This window comes from Eptatretus burgeri, chromosome 4 (genome assembly GCF_056783735.1).
Source record: "Eptatretus burgeri isolate ZD-2024b chromosome 4, Ebu_testis_v1, whole genome shotgun sequence".
Lineage (NCBI taxonomy): Eukaryota > Metazoa > Chordata > Myxini > Myxiniformes > Myxinidae > Eptatretus > Eptatretus burgeri.
This window is the reverse complement of record NC_140964.1, coordinates 90,798,665-90,819,604: the sequence shown is the minus strand read 5'-3', so window position 1 is coordinate 90,819,604 and position 20,940 is coordinate 90,798,665. Positions and strand designations below refer to the sequence as shown.

Here is a 20,940-nt window from a genome sequence, read left to right as displayed (position 1 = left end):
ATGGCGGCCAAGCCATGTGACTTGTGACGTCATAATTTTCACCACATGTGCAAACACGATCGGAGACGATAACTGCAAATTTTCGCTTCGCTAGGTTAAGCAGTTCCAGAGAAAACATTATTTAATATTTTTCTTAAATCCAACATGGCGGCCAAACCATGTGACCTATCACTTTGAAATTAACAAACTTGCATCGCATGCATGTCACGAATATAGTTCTGAAATCTCGCCTTCATTGGACCAGCGCTTCTAGAGATGTTTGAAGGTTTTAAGGTTTTTTTCAAGATGGCCGCCAAACCATGTGACCTGTCAACAAGAAATTAACAAACTTGAGAAAGGACCTCTTGGGGAATGTACCTGTAAAGTCTCGCCTCAATCTGTCCAGCCCTTCTGGAGAAGATTTTTTTAAAAAAAACACTAAAAAACAAGTTGGCAGCCGGATTACGTCATCGATGACGTCAAAAAAACATTTTTGCCGATGAATTTTGGCGTAGATGACGCTCAAAAAATTTCAGATTTTTCCTATACGGCGTTCTACTTGACGAATTTTCACCGGTATATCGCTTCACCTATGACGTCACGAAAAATCACACGTGTTCCCCATAGTGAGCTTAGTAAAATGTATCAAACGAAAATTTTTTACATTGCACGGTTTCCGAGATAGAGATGTCCAAAGTTTATCGCTTTTTTCAAGATGGCGACCGCACCACGTGACCAATGACGTCATAATAATAACGTGATTGTGCTATCAAAAAAGATACAAACTATGGTGAAAATTTCCTGTCGATCGGCCTTCGTGTCCCAGAGAAAATGATTTTTAAAGCGAAAAAGGGTGCAAAAATAATAATCAAGCGTAATAATAATAAACAGAAGAAAAACAATAGGGTACCCTGTACTCACAGGGTACCCTAAATATTCTTCGCGATTCGCCATGACATCACACCTGGAAGTAGACCGCCAGATTTGTACTGTCAATGGGTTATATAGCGGAGTGATCCAACTGAAATGACGAATAATTTTTGATTTTCCACAAATAGGCCAAGTCGATGTGTCCTTGGTGGTTACAGTAACACTGTCGTGGCCAAAAATATTAGCACCCTTGCACATTTTCCCAATAACTCACAATTTTCTCCAAAAATAAGTTGAAATTGACAAAAGTATTTGGTCTCCACAATTCTTTATTTCACTGTTGATATTACAGAACCTTTGTTTTTGATTCAGAACTTAATATATCCTTTTAAATCAGAAAATAAACGAGCCGGGAGGCGACGATGGTTCGCGGGCATTATTGAACAATACCACAATAGGTACAATTGAGTTTGTGGAAGCTTTTGAGGAAGCCCTACCGTAAAAACCTATCTCTTCCGTCAAAATTGACCAAATCAAATCGGATTTTTTATATGTTGTACTTATGGACATTACGCACAGCTTCTAGGAAATGAAATTGCGAGAAAAAAAAATCAATAAAAAAGTATAAGTGGGTGTGGGACGCCCCTCATACAAAAGGACGCAACAAGACCATGATATCTAGCTTGTGTCCAAGTTTCATCAAGATCGCATCAAACGTCATGGAGCTATGCTCTGGAGAGAGTCACAGACTGACAGACACACACAGACACACAGACACATCGAAAATAGTGGTCACTGCTGGCGCCCACGAACCAACAGAAATGGCTTTGACAAAATTATTGACACCCTCGACTCAATATTTGGTAACACAACCTTTGGCCAAGATATAGTAACTTCCGTTAAGCACTTCCGAAAGCCATGATTGAGCTTCCTTCACCTATCCACTGGTAGTTTGGTCCACTCTTCTTGTGCAAACTGCTCCAGTTCTCCCAGATTTGAAGGGTGCTTTCTCCAAACTGCTGTTTTCAGATCTCCCCACAGGTGTTCAATGGTATTTAGATCTGGACTCATTGCTGGCCACTTCAGAACAGTCCAGCATTTTGTCTTGAACCAATCTTGGATGCTTTTTGAAGTGTGTTTGGGGTCATTGTCCTGCTGCAAGACCCATGACCTTTGACGGAGACCCAGCTTTCTGACACTGGGTTGAACATTGTGCTCCAAAATTCCTTGGTAATCTCCTGATTTCACGATGTCATGCACACATTCATGGCACCCAGTGCCAGAGGCAGCACAGCAACCCCAAAATGTCACTGAACCTCCTCCATGATTGACTGTAGGGATGGTGTTCTTTTCTCTGTAGGCTTGTTTTCTGTAAACATAGAGATGATGTGCTTTACCAAAAAGGCTTCAATTTGGTGTCATTTGTCCACAGGACATTCTCCCAGAAGGATTTTGGCTTGTTCAAGTGTGTTTTGGCAAACTCCAGTCAGGCTTTCTTGGGTCTCTCTCTCAGCAGTGGGGTCGTCCTGGGTTACCTACTATAATACCCTTTTCACCGAGTTGGTGACAGATGGTACGAGTTGAAACTGTCGTACCTTGTGTCTGAAGGTCAGCTTGAATCTGTTTGGCAGTTGATCGAGGTGCTTTCTCCACCATTCGAACAATCCTTTGCTGCTCGATCAAGTTTTCTCTTGTAGCCACGTCCAGGGAGGTTGGCAACAGTGCCGGGTCCTTAAACTTCCTGATAACATTATGTACGGTGGACATAGGAACATCAAGATCTCTGGAGATGGACTTGGAGCCTTGAGATTGTCCATGCTTGGCTGCAATCTTGTGTCTGACCTCTTCAGACAATTTTGTGGTTTTCTTTCTTTTCTACATGTTCATTGCGGAACACACAGTGACACAAAACAGCAGAATGACTCCTTTTCTCGACTCAAACTGGTTGAATGAGTACGTTTTTATATTGAAGGCACATGCAACTCACCATAGGTGAGTTCAGTTCCAAAGTAAAGGAGAATCACCTGCTTGAAAACTAATTATTTCGAACAACTTCTAAAAGATGCCAATCATATTGTCCATACCATTTTAGGATTTCTGTGTGGAATAAGCTAAGATTTAATAGTTTTTTTTCAGGTTTTTTTTGTTTGTTTTGTTCCACTGCAAACCAAAGAAATACATATGTGGACATCAAAATATTTTTGATTTTCAACAATTTTCTGGGAAAAAAATGGTGCATTATTTGTAAAAAGTGCAAGGGTGACAATCTTTTTGGCAATGATAAAATGACAATCGAGCGACTGTCATAAAACCGAGATGATTTTATGCCACACCAATGGCTGAAAGGCCCCAAGTTTGCCAGACAAAACTGAGTGTGAATCGGGCCGAGACAACGTTCGCTTTTGTGCTCGGAACATTTTACAGAGCACTGTTATGAAACAACAGAGATGGCTAGATCTTGTGGTTATCCACCATGATTGAGAGGATGCCATCCTCACAACAAGGCGGAGGAAATAGCTGTCGCTCAAAACTGCAACACCACCTCTACTCAGCTACCGACACACACACACACACACGGGCAATTTGAGCAGTGAATCAAACACCTGTGTTGGCTCACCGGTGACCGATCTTACTTCACCAACAACCATCTCAACGGTGGAATACAGCAAGGAAACGGTATGACACGACCACAGGCATGACGGTGAGACACGGCACGGCACGGATATGACCGGACACAAATGACGTCCCAGGAAAGTATGAAATGGTACGATCCTGTAACATACAAGACACCTGGTCAACCTGCAATGATGGGACAAAGCATTCAGCGGTGTCTGAGTATGCCTGGGTGGTGAGGCCAAGCAAGCAATTATCCCACATATAGAAATGTCACTCTTTCCCTCGCTGCTTACAGGACACTCACTGCCAACCAAAAGCGCAGCGAGGACCTGTCCATGAGATAGTCTTCCCCCTATGGGGGAACAATTCCATGTCCACTATTATATTCACCACAATGGGCATAGTAATACAATTATATAAATGAACAGACAAAGATATGTATATGTGGGAAAAATTACGTGACCAGACCAGGAATCAAACTTTTTCCTCATGCTCTCAGTGTCTTTCACGTGCCTTTTTACAAACTCCAGGTGTGCTCCAGGTTTTTTTCTCAAAAAAATAAATAATCATGTGTCTTTTTCTCAAGAGTGACTTCCACCTGGCCACTGTCCCATAAGGTCCAGATTTGTAAAGTGATGCAGAGATTGTTGTCCTTCTGGCAGGTTCTCCCATCTCAGCCAAGAAACTCAGTTCTCTCAGAGTGATCATTGGGTTCTTGGTCACCTCCCTGACGAAGGTCCTTCTTACCTGGTTGCTCAGAGCGGATGACCAGCTCTTGGAAGAGTCTGGGTAGTTTCATATTCTTTCCATTTCCTAATGATGGAGCTCACTGTGCTTTTGGGAACTTTCAACACTCTGGAAATTGTTTTTCACCCTTCCCAAGATCTATGCCTCCTCACAATTGTATCCGAGTTCTACGGACAGTTCCTTGGACTTCATGGTGGAGTTTCTGCTCAGACATGCACCGTCAACTGTGGGACCTCATATAGAAAGGTGTGTTTCTTTCTAAATCATGTCCAGTCATTTGAATTGGCTGCAAATGGACTCCAATCAAGTTGTAGAGATATCTCACGGATTATATATCAAAGGAAAATAGATGCACCTGAGCTCAATTTGGAGTGTCATAGCAAAGGGGTTGAATACTTATTGACACAAGACATTTCAGTTTTTCATTTTTAATTAATTTTTATCTATATTTAAATCCCACTGACATGGAGCCAAGCAGAGCCGACCCGTCGCTTCGCTGACGGACCAATTGGTCGTTGTATTTGCCAAAAATTTGGGTCAGAAGGAAAAGACAAATTTACCCGTGCATAGAGTGCTGTTTGCTGAAACACAACAAAATGTGAAAAAGTCAATGGGTGTGAATACTTTCCGAAGGCACTACAAACCGCCACTTGGATCAAGGTGTAACGCCACTGGCGAAAATCGACACCAGGGCTTTTTCAGGAACTTAGTGATTGGCAAAAAAAAAATCACATTAAATGTGATTGGCCATGTAATGCCTGATCCACGAGAACATATTGGGCCCAATACATTTTTGAAATATCATGCTATTTAATAGTTTTTGGCCCCAACTTTCAATGGTGAAGAATCACTTTTAAAAATCAAATTTCATTCTCACATCCAGATCCACATTTGGATCTTCACAAAAATTGAATCAATTCGTCCTCGTCACACACACATCCTGTCCACAAAGTCTCATCCGAATTCTTCCACTACTTTTTTTTAAGATCTCGTGCTATATATTGGTTTAGCCTTCTCTCTCAATGGTGAAGAATCACATAAAAAATATCAGATCCAGATTCGGATCTTCACCAAAATCGAATCAGTTCTTCCTTGTCACACACCCAATGTGTCTACCAAGTTTCATCTGAATCCGTCTACAACTTTGAGATATCCTGTACACAAACAAACAGAAAGGGGTGAAAGCATTACCTCCTTCATCTTCGGTGGAGGTAATTATCTGAAAGGTCATTCCACAAAGTAATTCAAATAACATGCACAAAACAGCTCATTAATATTTATGACCCCAGAAGTGCCATCGGCAGCAATGTGTTGTGACAGCGTCATGGAGGAATTAACATCTCTGTTGTTCAGACAGTTTTTCTAACGACCGGAGATGACTTGGCTTTGACAAGAACTCGTATTCCAGATCGACTTCATCAATGAATGAAGGAAAGAGAAAAAGAAAAAAAAAATATGGGGAAAATTAGCCAATTCGACTTGTACGGTGGCATTACCAATATGACTAACACCTTCCTGTTTAATGACCTCAGTTATTCTCACATGGCTTGTGGCATCAGCCAAGGGAAAGTTTTTGTCCACGTCCTTCACGAACCGGCTTGCTCGGCCTTACGTTCGACTGAGAGTGTAAGAAATTTGTTCAGGGTGTGGCAACAACTCACCATGGGATCTTTCACGTCCACCAGCTAAAGCTAACAAACGGGACACCGAGCTTAACATCCATTCAGAGGGACAGTGTGGCAATAACCAAGTACACGTTTATGATGCAACCCGACCTGCAAAGCACCAACGGATAGATTCTATTCGGATCGGGAATCAAGCCGAGATTTTAAGACGGCTCAAAGACAACTGCGCTACTTCTGCACCATTCTGTCGGACCAGAGAGGCTCCAGGAATTACCAGGTGAAGTCCCAAATTGATTGAACCCCCAAGACAATTTAAATGACATGGCTCTTCAGCAAATTTTCAGATCCAACTGCTGCCCAATTTAAAATGGTGTGACAATCAGACTGTGTGCGCACGTCAGACTCTCGCACTCATTGTAAAATAAAATGTGAAATGCTTCAGCACACCAAGTCGGCAGAGCACACGAGCACACCAAGCCTGCTCTTGCCAAACTTCAGTTGGGGGACACTGTTTTCACTTCCAGGAGAGCTCGTCAGCACAAGACGCAGACTCAAATCCAACACATACATTATTTGGATATTTTCATGATTTCTTAGCAACTCGTTTGGAAAGTTAAAGAAATAATAAAAAAAATCTTTCAATATTCCACATCCATGAGGAAACTTTGAGGCAACAAATTTCATGAAAAGAACGACTGATAAATCGAGACGATTTAAAAATAATTAATTTTTTTTTTTCTGTTTTCAACAAACGTCCCCAAGTTGAAAACGTGGAGGATTATGAATATCGTTACTCTCATTAACAAGTTAATTCATTTCTTGTGTTTCCAAGGGTCAGGAACTCAGGTGGAAAAGAAACGTGCAAAACACCTTGATTTCGTAGTTCTTGAAAAAGACGTTTGCCTTGAAGTACAGCAGAGCTTCATCAATTATATCGGTCTCTCGAGCTGGGAAATGGGTGGAAAACATACGGAATTCAACTGTCATGTTTAATTTCAGCATTCATGGGGCCTCAAATTACGAGCGCTTGATACATTTGAATGCAACATGAGCAGCAGACTACTACTACTACCTTTAACAGCCATAATTACTCTGACCTTTCTGTGGGGTTGGCCCTGAAAAGTTGTTGACCCAAATCTTTCATAAACTAGCTGACCAGGTCTGACACTCGCTCGACCGATAGCAATTTGAGCGGGAATGCCGAATTTGTTCACGGTCGGTGCCTGCGAGAAGTTGCCCATCTTCACAGACACCATGGGATCTTTAACATGAAACATCAAACGGTGCTGGCACACAGAACGTCCGCCCAAGGGATGGCCCTGCACGTGAAGCACCAGGATGATAGTTTAGCCGAGATTTAAACACAGGCTCGACAGCTCAGGCGAGAGTGCACAGTGCATACCTTGCGGTGATCCTAAAATCCCACAATTTTGAGTGATATAATGCAAGTCATCAAGTACAAAATCTTTAAGCAATGTCCTCAAGGAAAATGACATCACTTGGAACCGATGAAGGATGCCATCGATACATTAATCATCATGAACTTGTGATTGAAAACATTAATTATTCATTTTGGATTGAAGTTTTAATTACAAGACCCTGATGACTAACAAGTCATAATTATCAAGAATGTTCCACCTACTCTCCTTAGGTGCAGGTCCTTTGAATTGCGTGCGCAATGGAAGGAGTGCAATGTTTCCCACCAGCCTCGTGTCAGCTTCCATAAGTGAAGAGTGATAAGCCTGCAGAGATGGGATTCAACAAGTTCGACTTTATTATTTTGGATGAAATGGGAATCACGAGATGCCATCGTGTACAAGTGGGAAGGGGACACAAGTAAAGCCTGGATAATGAGCACGTTTTTATTATTTCCCTTCACATTTAAACTTTGGGAAACCATTAAATTCCTCATGTAGATGAGGGTGGGGTGGGGGTGAAAGGAAAAGTGGTTAGAGCGGGGTGGGGGTGAAAGAAAAGGTGGTTGGGGTGGGGCAGGGTGGGGGTGAAAGGAAAGGTGGTTGGTGTGGGGCGGGGTGGGGGTGAAAGGAAAGGTGGTTGGAGTGGGGCGGGGCGGGGGGTGAAAGGAAAGGTGGTTTGAGTGGGGCGGGGGTGAAAGGAAAGGTGGTTAGAGTGGGGCGGGGGTGAAAGGAAAGGTAGTGAGAGTGGGGCGGGGGTGAAACGAAAGGAAGTGAGAGTGGGGCGGGGCAGGGGTGAAAGGAAAGGTGGTTCGAGTGGGGCGGGGCAGGGGTGAAAGGAAAGGTGGGGCAGGGTGGGGGTGAAAGGAAAGGTGGTTGGGGTGGGGGTGTGAAAGGAAAGCTGGTTGGGGTGGGGTTGAAAGGAAAGCTGGTTGGGGTGGGGTTGAAAGGAAAGGTGGTTGGGGTGGGGTTGAAAGGAAAGGTGGTTGGGGTGGGGGTGAAAGGAAAGGTGGTGAGAGTGGGGCGGGGGTGAAAGGAAAGGTGGTGAGTGGGGCGGGGCAGGGGTGAAAGGAAAGGTGGTGAGTGGGGCGGGGCAGGAGTGAAAGGAAAGGTGGTGAGAGTGGGGCGGGGCAGGGGTGAAAGGAAAGGTGGTGAGAGTGGGGTGGGGTGAAAGGAAAGGTGGTTAGAGTGGGGCGGGGCGGGGGTGAAAGGAAAGGTGGTTAGGGTGGGGCGGGGCGGGGGTGAAAGGAAAGGTGGTTAGGGTGGGGCGGGGCGGGGGTGAAAGGAAAGGTGGTTAGAGTGGGGCGGGGGTGAAAGGAAAGGTGGTTAGAGTGGGGCGGGGCAGGGGTGAAAGGAAAGGTGGTTAGAGTGGGGCGGGGCGGGGGTGAAAAGAAAGGTGGTTAGAGTGGGGCGGGGTGGGGGTGAAAGGAAAGATAGTTGGGTGGGGGTGAAAGGAAAGGTGGCTAGAGTGGGGCGGGCAGGGGTGAAAGGAAAGGTAGTTGGGTGGGGGTGAAAGGAAAGCTGGTTAGAGTGGGGTGGGGCGGGGGTGAAAGGAAAGGTGGTGAGAGAGGGGCGGGGGTGAAAGGAAAGGTGGTTGGGGTTTGGCGGAGGTGAAAGGAAAGGTGGTTGGGGTGGGGCAGGGTGGGGGTGAAAGGAAAGGTGGTTGGGGTGGGGGTGAAAGGAAAGCTGGTTGGGGTGGGGGTGAAAGGAAAGGTGGTTGGGGTGGGGGTGAAAGGAAAGCTGGTTGGGGTGGGGTTGAAAGGAAAGCTGGTTGGGGTGGGGTTGAAAGGAAAGCTGGTTGGGGTGGGGTTGAAAGGAAAGCTGGTTGGGGTGGGGTTGAAAGGAAAGCTGGTTGGGGTGGGGTTGAAAGGAAAGGTGGTTGGGGTGGGGGTGAAAGGAAAGGTGGTTGGGTGGGGGTGAAAGGAAAGGTGGTTGGGGCGGGGCAGGGGTGAAAGGAAAGGTGGTGAGTGGGGCGGGGCAGGAGTGAAAGGAAAGGTGGTGAGAGTGGGGCGGGGCAGGGGTGAAAGGAAAGGTGGTGAGAGTGGGGCGGGGCGGGGGTGAAAGGAAAGGTGGTTAGGGTGGGGCGGGGCGGGGGTGAAAAGAAAGGTGGTTAGAGTGGGGCGGGCGGGGGTGAAAGAAAGGTGGTGAGAGTGGGGCAGGGCGGGGTGAAAGGAAAGGTGGTTAGAGTGGGGCGTGGAGGGGTGAAAGGAAAGGTGGTTAGGGTGGGGCGGGGCGGGGGTGAAAGGAAAGGTGGTTAGGGTGGGGCGGGGCGGGGGTGAAAAGAAAGGTGGTTAGAGTGGGGCGGGGCAGGGGTGAAAGGAAAGGTGGTGAGAGTGGGGCAGGGCGGGGTGAAAGGAAAGGTGGTTAGAGTGGGGCGTGGCGGGGTGAAAGGAAAGGTGGTTAGGGCGGGGCGGGGGTGAAAGGAAAGGTGGTTAGAGTGGGGCGGGGCGGGGTGAAAGGAAAGGTGGTTAGGGTGGGGCGGGGCGGGGGTGAAAGGAAAGGTGGTTAGGGTGGGGCGGGGCGGGGGTGAAAAGAAAGGTGGTTAGAGTGGGGCGGGGCAGGGGTGAAAGGAAAGGTGGTGAGAGTGGGGCGGGGCGGGGTGAAAGGAAAGGTGGTTAGAGTGGGGCGTGGCGGGGTGAAAGGAAAGGTGGTTAGGGTGGGGCGGGCGGGGGTGAAAGGAAAGGTGGTTAGGGTGGGGCGGGCGGGGGTGAAAGGAAAGGTGGTTTGAGTGGGGTGGGGCAGGGGTGAAAGGAAAGGTGGTTAGAGTGGGGCGGGGCGGGGGTGAAAAGAAAGGTGGTTAGAGTGGGGCTGGGTGGGGGTGAAAGGAAAGGTAGTTGGGTGGGGGTGAAAGGAAAGGTGGCTAGAGTGGGGCAGGCAGGGGTGAAAGGAAAGGTAGTTGGGTGGGGGTGAAAGGAAAGGTGGCTAGAGTGGGGCAGGCAGGGGTGAAAGGAAAGGTAGTTGGGTGGGGGTGAAAGGAAAGCTGGTTACAGTGGGGTGGGGCGGGGGTGAAAGGAAAGGTGGTGAGAGAGGGGCGGGGGTGAAAGGAAAGGTGGTCAGAGAGGGGTGGGGGTGAAAGGAAAGGTGGTTCGAGTGGGGCGGGGCAGGGGTGAAAGGAAAGGTAGTTGGGTGGGGGTGAAAGGAAAGGTAGTTGGGTGGGGGTGAAAGGAAAGGTAGTTGGGTGGGGGTGAAAGGAAAGGTAGTTGGGTGGGGGTGAAAGGAAAGGTGGTTTTGGTGGAGATCATGAAATTTTGGATATTCACAATTAGAAACACATCAGTAATTATAACACTCGATGCTTTAATCAAATATATTTCGTTCGTTAAACTAATTCTTGTGCAAAACAATGCACAACTCGAGGGGGAGCACTCGGTAGAATGCAAAACCTCCGCCCCCAATACTGCTAGGTCACTTAAGTGAACCTGATATCCTATTCATTCAATTTGACATCAACAGTGCTCACAGAGTTATAGTTTGAAAATTTCCCTTTTACTTTTAACTTTTACATACTTAATTCATTCGTCATAACTAGATTCCTTGAGACAGAAATTGATTTTACGTGGGTATATCCACCTGAAGTTCCAAAATCAGCACAATTATAATCTTGGCATCTTTTTTGTTGGAAATCAGAAATTTTGTTGAAAAAAAAATTGCAAATTTTTTTTCTCTAACAATTTATGGGGGGGGGGTGGAAATCACTTTAAGCATTTACAAATGCAAAAAAAAAATTAAAATATTTTTTTCAAATTGGCCGCCATAGCGCCCATATTGAACTTTGGACCAAGTCCAAAATCTAATGGACCATACCTAATCCTAATCCTTGGACCATACCTAATCCTTATCCTTGGACCATACCTAATCCCACACGAAGTTTCGTTGAAATCCGTCGAGGAGTTTTTCCGTAATAATGTTCACAAACAAACAGAAAGGGGTGAAAACAGTAACCTCCGATCTTCGATGTCGGAGGTTCAGAAGGAAGGAAACTCGTGTGGGGAAAATACAACTGACACGGCGGGAAACACTTCCGGTTCGATGGAGCGGAAGTGTTCAGGGAAGTGAGAAATGTAATTTATTATTTGTGGATTTTGCTCTTCAACCGATTTATTTTCCCCCCTCTCGTTCAACATCGAAATGAATCGATTTTGTCGAGTTTTAAATCAGATAAAATGTTCAACTTGGGAAAGAAGACAAACGGAGCAAAACAAGAATCCATTCGCCCCGTGACGTCTTCGTTCCAAAAACACATCAATTAAATCCAAATAGTTTGTTGTAAAATATTATATTTCAGTAAAACTGGTAAAAGTTGCTCGAAAAGTGGTTTTTCTCTCGGTTCACTAAACCATAAGGAAAGCAGGTCGATCACTCGTAGTGAACATTACGAATGGTTAATCCTTCCACAACAACAACAAAACAACACAACGAGTCGAGAACATGTCCCGTGGTGGCTCCAAATTATGTATAAAAACCGGAACAACACCCAAATCCATTTAAATGGTCCATGTTGGTTGTACCTTTGATCTCCCGGCATCACGATCCACTTACCGGCATGTTGGTTGTTAGTTGTTGGTTGTTGACGATCCGAGTTGCGGTAAAACGATCAATTCGAGAGAACCCGTCGAGATGTGACAAATCCACCAAATGGTTCCCGATCGCCGGAGCTCCGCCCACCCCGTCAATCAAATTGAATGACGTCACAGTCTCGTGAATTGCGGTTGAAGAACAATTTATTGTAATTTTTTTGGAAAGTGTTTTTTGCTTTCGCTTTGTTGTTACTAATATAACAACTTGTCAACAATTAAAGGTTGAAGAAATGGCAACGAAACTCGAAAAGAGACTGGAATATATATTTCGTAGGAAAAAGCGTTATTTTAAAACGCCACACGTACAAATGTGACTTTATTTTCTTCATCTTCTGGGACCAGTTCAGCTTGGTGAGCGTGTCGAAGTGTGAAGCCTCGGCCGAGCGTCAGGTGTGCTGAAATAGTTACATCTTTATTTATTCGACATCCTACGGACGCAAATGAAGACTCGTTTTACTCGAGGCTTGTTGCGCATCATGTGCAGCGAATTTCACCTCTCTGTGCATTGTATTTATTATTATTATTATTATTAAAAACAACATTCTGTAAACCACCCACGATGCCCGATTGAAGGTCACCGTCTACATTTCCAAAAGAAGAGACGGAATTATTCGTTTATGGAAAATGTTTTTCGAGTTTTTTTAAATCCTCAAAAATAGACTGTCACGAACACACAATCGTGTTAAAACATTGGCCTTTAAAATCCTGAAATCGTGGAGGGGTAGAGACAAACACAGTGTTTTATATACAGGAAATACCAGTAGAGGTGGCCGAGAACGTCGTCCTTCCTCCCACACAATCCATTCACTCCCCCCCCCGTCCACACTCATCCCTTCCCCTCTCTCCAGACTCATTCTTTCCCTTCCCTCCAGACTCTCACCCCCCCTCTTCAAACTCTCACCACTCTCTCTCTCCAGACTCTCACCCCCTCCCTCCAGACTCTCACCCTCCTCCCTCCAGACTGTCACCCCCCTCCCTCCAGACTCTCACCCCCTCCCTCCCGACTCATTCTTTCCCCTTCCTCCAGACTCAACACACCCCCCTTTTCCCCTCCTGGTTCGTGGAGGTTGGCTTTGGGGATTCTCGCTCTCTGGGGACATGTGCAATGCAAACATGGAAGTCGTCTCCCCAGCTGACGTATAATACCCTCTGCCACCACCACCACCAGGCTTGGTCCATGTGCCAAGTTTGGTGGCAATTGGCCTAATAATTTTGGCGTGATTGGTGTTACACACACCGACAGAAAATGACATTTATTGATTATAAATTTAGAAGATAATAACTCATGTCTAATTACACTAAAGTTTAGAAAACAATTACATTCCAAAAAATCCTCTTCCTGGAAACAAACAGCAGCAATGTGACTCCACCAATTGGGATCATGCGTTTTGTACGGAGAGAACACATGGATTCTAATGTAAAATGCATCCAACGGCAAAGCAAGATTTGCGTGTTCATGCTCAGAAATCAAAATAACTGAACAGAAAGAAGGAACACCTGTTCTTTTTCTGGTTTTCATCAATGATCTCTCCGACTCTGGAAAATCCTCTATATCTCTTTGCTGATGACTCCAGCCTCTGCCGTACCATCGGGCATCCCTCAGACCGGCAAGCAGCAGCTTCTTCACTCACTGCAGATCTGGGTAAAATCACAAACTGGTCCAACACGTGGAACATGTCTTTCAATCCGGACAAATCTCACACTCTCACCATGTCTCTCCGAAAGGACCATTTGGAACCACCCCCCCCCCGACCCCCATCTACTTTCTCAACAATCCTCTGGAAGAAGTCCTTTCTTTCAAGCTTCTGGGTCTCACTATGTGCCATGAACTTTCCTGGGAAAGCCACATTTCCAATCTGGCCTCCAAAGCCAGTCATCGACTGGGAATCCTATGTCGTACAAAGTCCTTCCTCAGCTCACCTCAGCTCCTGACCACGAACAAAGCTTTTGTCCGCAGCCAGTTGGAGTACTGCTCTCCCCTCTGTGCTGGTGCCCCTGCCTCCCACCTTTCTCAGCTTCACGCTGTGGAAACCAAGGCATTTCGGATCATCGGTATCTCCCGCGATGAGGCTGAGTCTTTGGGCCTCTCACTCTCTCACCGCAGGCTGGTCGGTGATCTTTCTGTCTTCTACCATCTCCTCTCCAGCCTCGCCCCCCCTGCTCTGTCTGCGATTTGTCCCCACCATATTTCCGCAGGGCGCTCAAGGTCCACCAACAACCCCCTTCTGGTATAACTACCAAAATCATGAATCACTGCTCACCTTCACTCTTTCATTCCTCTTTTTTTCCCACCTTTGGAATAAACTCTCTCACTCTATTCAATCTCATTCTTCCCTCCAGGCCTTCAAAACAGCTGTTCTCCACCACCTCTTATCATCCACCATCCAAATCCTTGATCTTTTCTACCCTGTTAATCCACCCCAAACCCACCTCCTTCAAATTCCCTGTAATGTCCATCTTGTATTCCCCATGTTCCCTGCCCCATCCCTCTCCCTTCCACAGATTTCCTAATGTCTGCTCCCCACTGTTTTGTCCTTCCCACACCCCTTGTCTCATGCCCCATGTTGCTGTGCGTTGCGTTAGCTCTCATACGAGCCTCGACAAGGTATACAAAAAATACAACACAAAAAACACAGGTACTAAACTACACCTTGTGTACCAATCATGGTTCATACATTCTCAGACTTGGACATGGCCCTTTTTTGGCTGTTATCTTTTTCACCCCACCATCCCAACTCACCTGTGTTGGCACTGATCTATGACCGATACAATTCTCATCCAACAATCGCTTGACTTCAAAACACGAAAATATTTTATCTTGTGTCTTTATAGATGCACAAAAAAGATACTCCCTTTTGTTTTGACACGTGAGAATATACTTAATTTATTTTCTTGATGTGAGAGCACGAGATTAACACCCCGAGCAGGTAATTGGTAGGGGAGTAGAAATGATCGATAAACCTTAACGTCTTTTCAAATTATATATATATATATATATATATATATATATATATATATATATGAATTCACGCCCGGCGGCGTGCGAACGGCCGCGTAACTCGAATCGCGGCACGTCGCCCACCGGCCGGACAATTCTGTCGTGACCCTCTCAGACCAACACCGGGAGCTAGTCACGGGTGGGCCTTTCAACCTCACCACAATCGTGCCAATCGGCCACCCGCGTAGGATAGGGTTGTTCGTCAAACTTGACCTACCTAAGTACCCATGCGGATGGTAAACCGGGCGATCGTACCACGCCGCAGGTCGACTCCGGACACGAGCCGCTTGGGCGGCCCCTTCCATACTATCGGGATAACCGAGCGGTGTTATCGTCGACATGGACGGTTCAGATTAATTACCGGGATGTTGCACCCACTATGAACCCCTTACGTGAAGCAAGATGGAGGGTCAATAAAGAAAAGACGAAGCGAAACGGGCACAGTTCAACAAGCAAGCATTTTATTTCCCGGCACACGGAAAGCACGTATATACAGCCATACAGAATCAAAATGCACATAAAGCAGATGTAAGAGCTAAAACCGACTACGCGCACACACGGCAACACATACAGTTTTACTTCACAGACGGCGCCAACACACATTTACACAAAAGCAAAGGAAAGAAGCCACCCTCACAGACAAGGAGGCAGACAGGCCCGAAGGCCAAATGTGCTCGTGACCTGGAGGAGCGGCCAGGTCCGCGAGACCGGGGAGGTCTTACCCGCGTCCTCCTGACGCGTTGGCGGGCAAGCCGCAAATGTGGCCGCGCCACTGTGCCCCGACTCCGTGCCCCTTGGCGGGTTTCGTTGGCACGGCGTTTGGGGTGGGGTGGGATCGGGGCCCCCTTTTGCACTATCTCAGCATGGGGGAAAAGGGAAATTGTCGATGCCCTGGGGGAGGGAAATGGCTGGCTGGCTTGGGTCCCGCGACGAGACGAGCGATCCCCCACACCGCAACCTCGTCGCCGACCGCCGTCCTTGCCTCGGACCCGAGCTTCCTTGCTTGCAGTTCCACCGCGTGCACTCCACTCCTCTCTGCCAACGCACGCTCATTGTCCCCCAGGAGCAACCTCTCGACGACACTCTCCAAGCAACTCCAAAACCCAACTCGCTCCAATTCGCCTTGCGCTTGCCTTTTTATAGGCGGCAGGAGCAGCCAATATGCAAATTTTAGGATCAGAACGCGATTGGAGGCGGGGCCACGCCGCCCCCCCCCCCCGGTCAGCCATTGGTCGGGCAAAAATGGGCGTGAACCTCTCCTGATCCTAAAATTTGCATATACGGACTCCACATACACATGCTTGGAGGCGGGGCCAAGCCGCCCCGCGCTCGCCAATTGGACGGAGGAGAAGTGGGCGTGAAGCGTTTCTGATCCGGCACCAATCGCCGAACAGGCCCGACGTTCAGTGTTCACAGGTGGTGTGGTTGTTGGTTGTGAAGGAGAGAGGCAAAGGTGGTGGAGGGTTTTCGGTGGTGGTTTGATGGTTATGGTGTCGTTTGGGAACGGCAGTGAAGCGGTTTGCGGGATGGAGTTGTGAAGGTAAGGGTAGTGACTGTTAGCGTTGTTGGCGGCTTAATGGTCGAAAATAACAATAGAGAAAGAAAAAATGGCTAACTCAAAGCGTCGCAGCCCGGATGAATCACATAAATTCCCTCTATACAACGGGTTTGGGCTAACTTCACATGTTCCGATGAAGATATCTCACCTGCGGGCCCTTTATGGTGTAATGCGAATTTCCACAGCCGTAACAATATCATCTTAAACAGCCGTAACACTACCCCCTCCCCTTTTTACAGACTCGTCCCGAGTCATCAAATTCTCGTGTGCCATCATGTGTAGTTCTCCCCTAGTACGTTTTACCTACGGATCCCTGAGTGTGACATTCATGTTATTCGTGTCCCAAAATAAATAACCTGAGGGCTGAGTAACTAACTAAACAAACCCTATCACTCAGACGACTTAAATAAAATTCCCGGCGCTAAGACATACATGCCGGGGGCGCAATCATATTTACAGTACAACTTAACCTTAACTTACAAATTTTACACTAAACCATGGCCCGGGATCAATGGACTCTGCAAAGAGAAAGCAGTTAGCAGGGAGCCAGGCTGCTCGCATGCAGTCTCTGGCTCACGCAATGCAGGTGACAGGGAACGTGGCTGGCTGCTCACATGCAGTCCAAGGCCTCCCCCTTTTAAAATGAACACAGTGAACATCGGCGCATGGGCTGCGCAAATGCAGTCTCCTGGCGCGGCTGCCGACAGGGCAGTCCCTGCAGCACGCGCGATGATCTGACGCAGCAACCAAACACAAGCAACTGAGTGGATTGATGGATGGATGGATTAATATGGTGCACGGGCCGCTGGTGCAGTCCCGTGTTGCAGCTGCCATCAGAGCAGTCCCTGCAAATTTGCGCGAGGATCCTGGCGCACATGGCAATGAACAGGGGGGGGGGGATGCAGAACAGAACGGGGCAAAATGAATGTGGGCAGTAGGCATGGCATAACAAAGGCAGCAGGCAAACACAGCCTGCAGAACAAGGCCGTTGCAGGCAAACACAGCCGGCAGACGATTCGACCGGCACGGGCCTTGCAGAAAACAGCTGCAGACGATCCGGCCGGTACAGGCCTCGCAGCAAAACAACAGCCGATGAAGTTGGCCGGCCTATTGCCTTGAGATGGAGGTTGGTGGAGGGAGTGGGGTGGTGCTGGCCACGCGGAAGGAGGGCTCGGACCTACCTACTTGTCTCCATCCCACCTATCGCATTTGCCTGTCACTGTCCATACCCACTCCCTTAATTTGTAAAAACCCTATTTAGCCCCAACTTATTTTTTTTGTTGTTTGTATTTTTTTTTTTACTTTCCCCTATAAATCGTCCCCTAATCCCCTTTACTGTCTTTGTTCGGCTAACCTATCTCGTCCTTGCCTACTCCCACCCCTACGTTCCCTTCCTGGAGGGGAATAAGGGAGAGCTAGTGTCCTGTGTCGAGGCCCAACGAAGCCTCAGGATGGCCTCCCCAGACTTCAGTGATCTTTAATCCAAAGTGGGTCCAGCAGCCCACAACGAGAGCGAAGGGATGGATGGTGCGGAGGGGTACACTTCCTAATCTACCCTATCCATTAACCTTTAAACTACCCCGGGGCTTTCAACAAGCGCCTCTCGCTTAATCTATTGGTTCGAACAACCCAGATTCCCGTCGCCTGTGTTGGTGTCCTCACAATTTCGGGCCTCGTTCCCCAATTTTCTTCTCGTGCCCTCACACGGTCTCACGGCTGGGACGCGTGGCTCCCTTGGCAGGCACGACCCTCTGCCGATTCTCCGACGATGGCACCCCCGGGCACTACACTGCCTCCGAGCCTACCAGCTCCCTAAACACCGGGGAGTACCCTCCCTGGCGACTCCCCTGAAACGCTCACGTGGCAGGCTGGCTTCCCGGGCCCCTTTCCGAGGGTCACCCGTGCCCACAACACTGCCCACGCGGATAACGCCGCCCCGGGCCCCCACATCATGCGGGCGCACCCGTGCCCACTACGCTATCCCGGCCCCCCATGGGCCCTTGGCCTACGACGGCCGACTAGCCTGGTGCCCGGGGTACCCACTCAGCGATACTCATCTTTCGCAGCCACGCTCCCAGCCCGTCAACAGGGCTCCTGCACCCCTCCAAATGGGTAGTGAGCCTACATTCACACCAACAGCAAAACGACCTCCATTTTTCAATTTCGCTAACCCACAAACTCACTCTCCACTGACCCCGGGGTCCCTTGGGCGGGAGTCACTCCTCCCCCCAATCACTCATCGAACCATGCATTCCACATTCGCTCCATTCACACAGACCCGCTGGCCTCACTCACTCATCATGTACTCACCTCACAACTTTTCTGAACTCACACATCGCTGAACTCAGCCATCCTTCTGACTACTTCCCCTAACTACCTCATGTTCCCACGTCGTCCCTTAAACTATAGCACGTTCCATTTAACACTAGGTAGGTAAGCTACGTCCCCACTACACATTCACTATCTGTCACTGTCCCCAAATCCTTATTTGCAGGGGGGATTTCGTCACTCCCAACTGGGCTCGTGAACTCGTTGCAAGGCTCTGCGAGCCTTGCGCCTCTGCGGGAGCGGCTGTTCCAGCACCAACTCCTCCGGCAAGACATAACCATGAGGGCGTAAGGTCGCCCTTGTAAGGTCTCAGGCGGTCCGCGTGGACGATCTGGGGAAGGGCCTGTGGTCCCATTTTAATTTTTAGGACCACGTCACTGATTTGCGCCAGGACGACCCCCGGGCCCTGCCAAGGTGAGGTTAGCTTCGGGCATCTGCCCTTCCTCCGCCGGGGGTTAAAGAACCAAATCTTCGCCCCCGGTGGGTATTTGCTCACCTGGCTCTGGTGGTCGTACCTGCGCTTCATCTTTATGCCCGCCTGTTGGAGCTGGTGTCGTGTGATAAAAAGCGACGGGCATAGCCCTCCACCGGGGGCCTATCAAGCCGCTCAGGCGTCGGACCGCACAATAAATCGACGGGGCTTCTCAGCTCCCGTCCATACATCAACAGTGCCGGACTACATGCGGTAGACCCGTGCTGGGACGCGCGATAGGCCATCGGGAGGTACGGGAGATGTTCGTCACAGTCCTCCTGGTTAGTGGCGGTGAAGAGGGCCAACTGTTGGACCAGGGTCCTGTTGAACTTCTCCACCATGCCATCAGACTGTGGTCTCAGGGGCGTTGTCCGTGTCTTTCGAATTTCCAGGAGTCTGCACACCTCTTTCAGTAATTCGCTCTCAAAATTTCGTCCCTGGTCCATGTGCAGCTCCTGCGAAATCCCATACCGGCATGTAAATCCTTCTACGAAGGCCTTTGCCACGACCCTTGCTTCCTGGATGGGAAGGGCAAAGGCCTCCGGCCATTTGGTGAAATAGTCCATAATTACGAGGATGTACTTATTACCCTGGCGAGTGGGGGCAGTGGTCCCAAAATGTCGATGGCCACTCGCTCAAGGGGGGCCCCAACCTGATGTAGTTGGAGTGGGGCCCTCATCCTCTGTGGCAGTCCCTTTTTCACAGTACAGGCGTCGCATGCTCGAAACCAGTTCTGTACATCGCGCCCCATGTTAACCCAATCGAACCGCCGGCGGACCCGAGATCTTGTTTTGGTCCTGCCCAAATGGCCGCCGGCACAGGTACCGTGCACCTGTTTCAAAATTTGGGTCTTAAACCCATCAGGGACTATCACCAGCCAAGAAGTTTGTTCTGAAGGAATCTCCACCCACTTGCGATATAAAATGTTGCCCCTCATTTCTAGGGTCCTCCACTGAGCCCAGTATGCTTTTGTTCGCGCTCCGAATTGGGCGATCTCCTCCCCACTGGGCCTCCTGTTTTCCTGGACCCATTTGTACACTGGCCCTATCACGGGGTCTTCCTGCTGGGCCGTGCTCCATGCCAATCCACCAAATTCCTCTCCCGCGGTTAGTGGCAAAGTTGGGCCGACCACCCGGGCCGCACGGACTGGGAGTTTTGGGGAGGTGTCGGCCAATTGGTCCCTCTCCTCATGTCTCGTGCAATATCTGCAGTTTTCTCCCAGACAGGGGCGTCGAGAGAGCGCATCGGCATTCCCATGAGCCTTACAGGCTCTATGGACCACACTGAAATCGTACTGCTGCAACTTTTCCAACCACGTTGCAATCTGGCCTTCCGGTTCCTTGAACCGTACGAGCCATTGCAAGGAGGAATGGTCAGTTCGAACCAAAAATTTCCTCCCGTACAAGTATGGATGGAAATGGCTCACTGCAGACAGCATAGCCAATAGCTCCTTGCGAGTAACGCAATAATTTCGTTCGGGCCTACTCATGGCCCGACTGTAATACGCGATCACTCTTTCCACGCCCCCGTGTCTGAGACAAGACTGCTCCCAATCCTTCCTGGCCTTCATCCGTGTCCAGGGTATACATCCCGTCATCGGTGGGGTATGCTAAAACGGGTGTGGATGTCAAACACCCCTTAAATTTGAGGAAGGCCTCCTGGCACTCCCCTGTCCAATTAAATCTCAACCCCTTCTCCGTCAACCGGTGAAGGGGCCTGGCTATCTCCGCAAAGTTTGCAACGAAGCACCGGTAG

At 48.6% G+C, this 20,940-nt stretch overlaps 1 protein-coding gene across 3 annotated transcripts in view; it reads right to left on the bottom strand.

Moving 5' to 3' along the window:
- Positions 1-12,004, bottom strand: part of ARPC3 (actin related protein 2/3 complex subunit 3) — a 40,894-nt gene extending 28,890 nt beyond the window's left edge. The window contains exons 1-3 of one of the 3 annotated variants that reach the window (XM_085879294.1): positions 11,792-12,004; positions 7,480-7,579; positions 6,708-6,784 (exon numbers count right to left, since the gene is read on the bottom strand). In XM_085879294.1, the coding sequence (XP_085735420.1) occupies positions 6,708-6,784; positions 7,480-7,579; positions 11,792-11,797 (183 nt within the window). In that variant the 5' untranslated portion in view covers positions 11,798-12,004. Of the gene's footprint in view, positions 1-6,707; positions 6,785-7,479; positions 7,580-11,104; positions 11,269-11,791 lie in introns of those variants that run through there. The other 2 variants (XM_085879297.1, XM_085879296.1) reach the window with 2 other exon arrangements.
- Between the last annotated feature and the right edge of the window lie 8,936 nt (positions 12,005-20,940).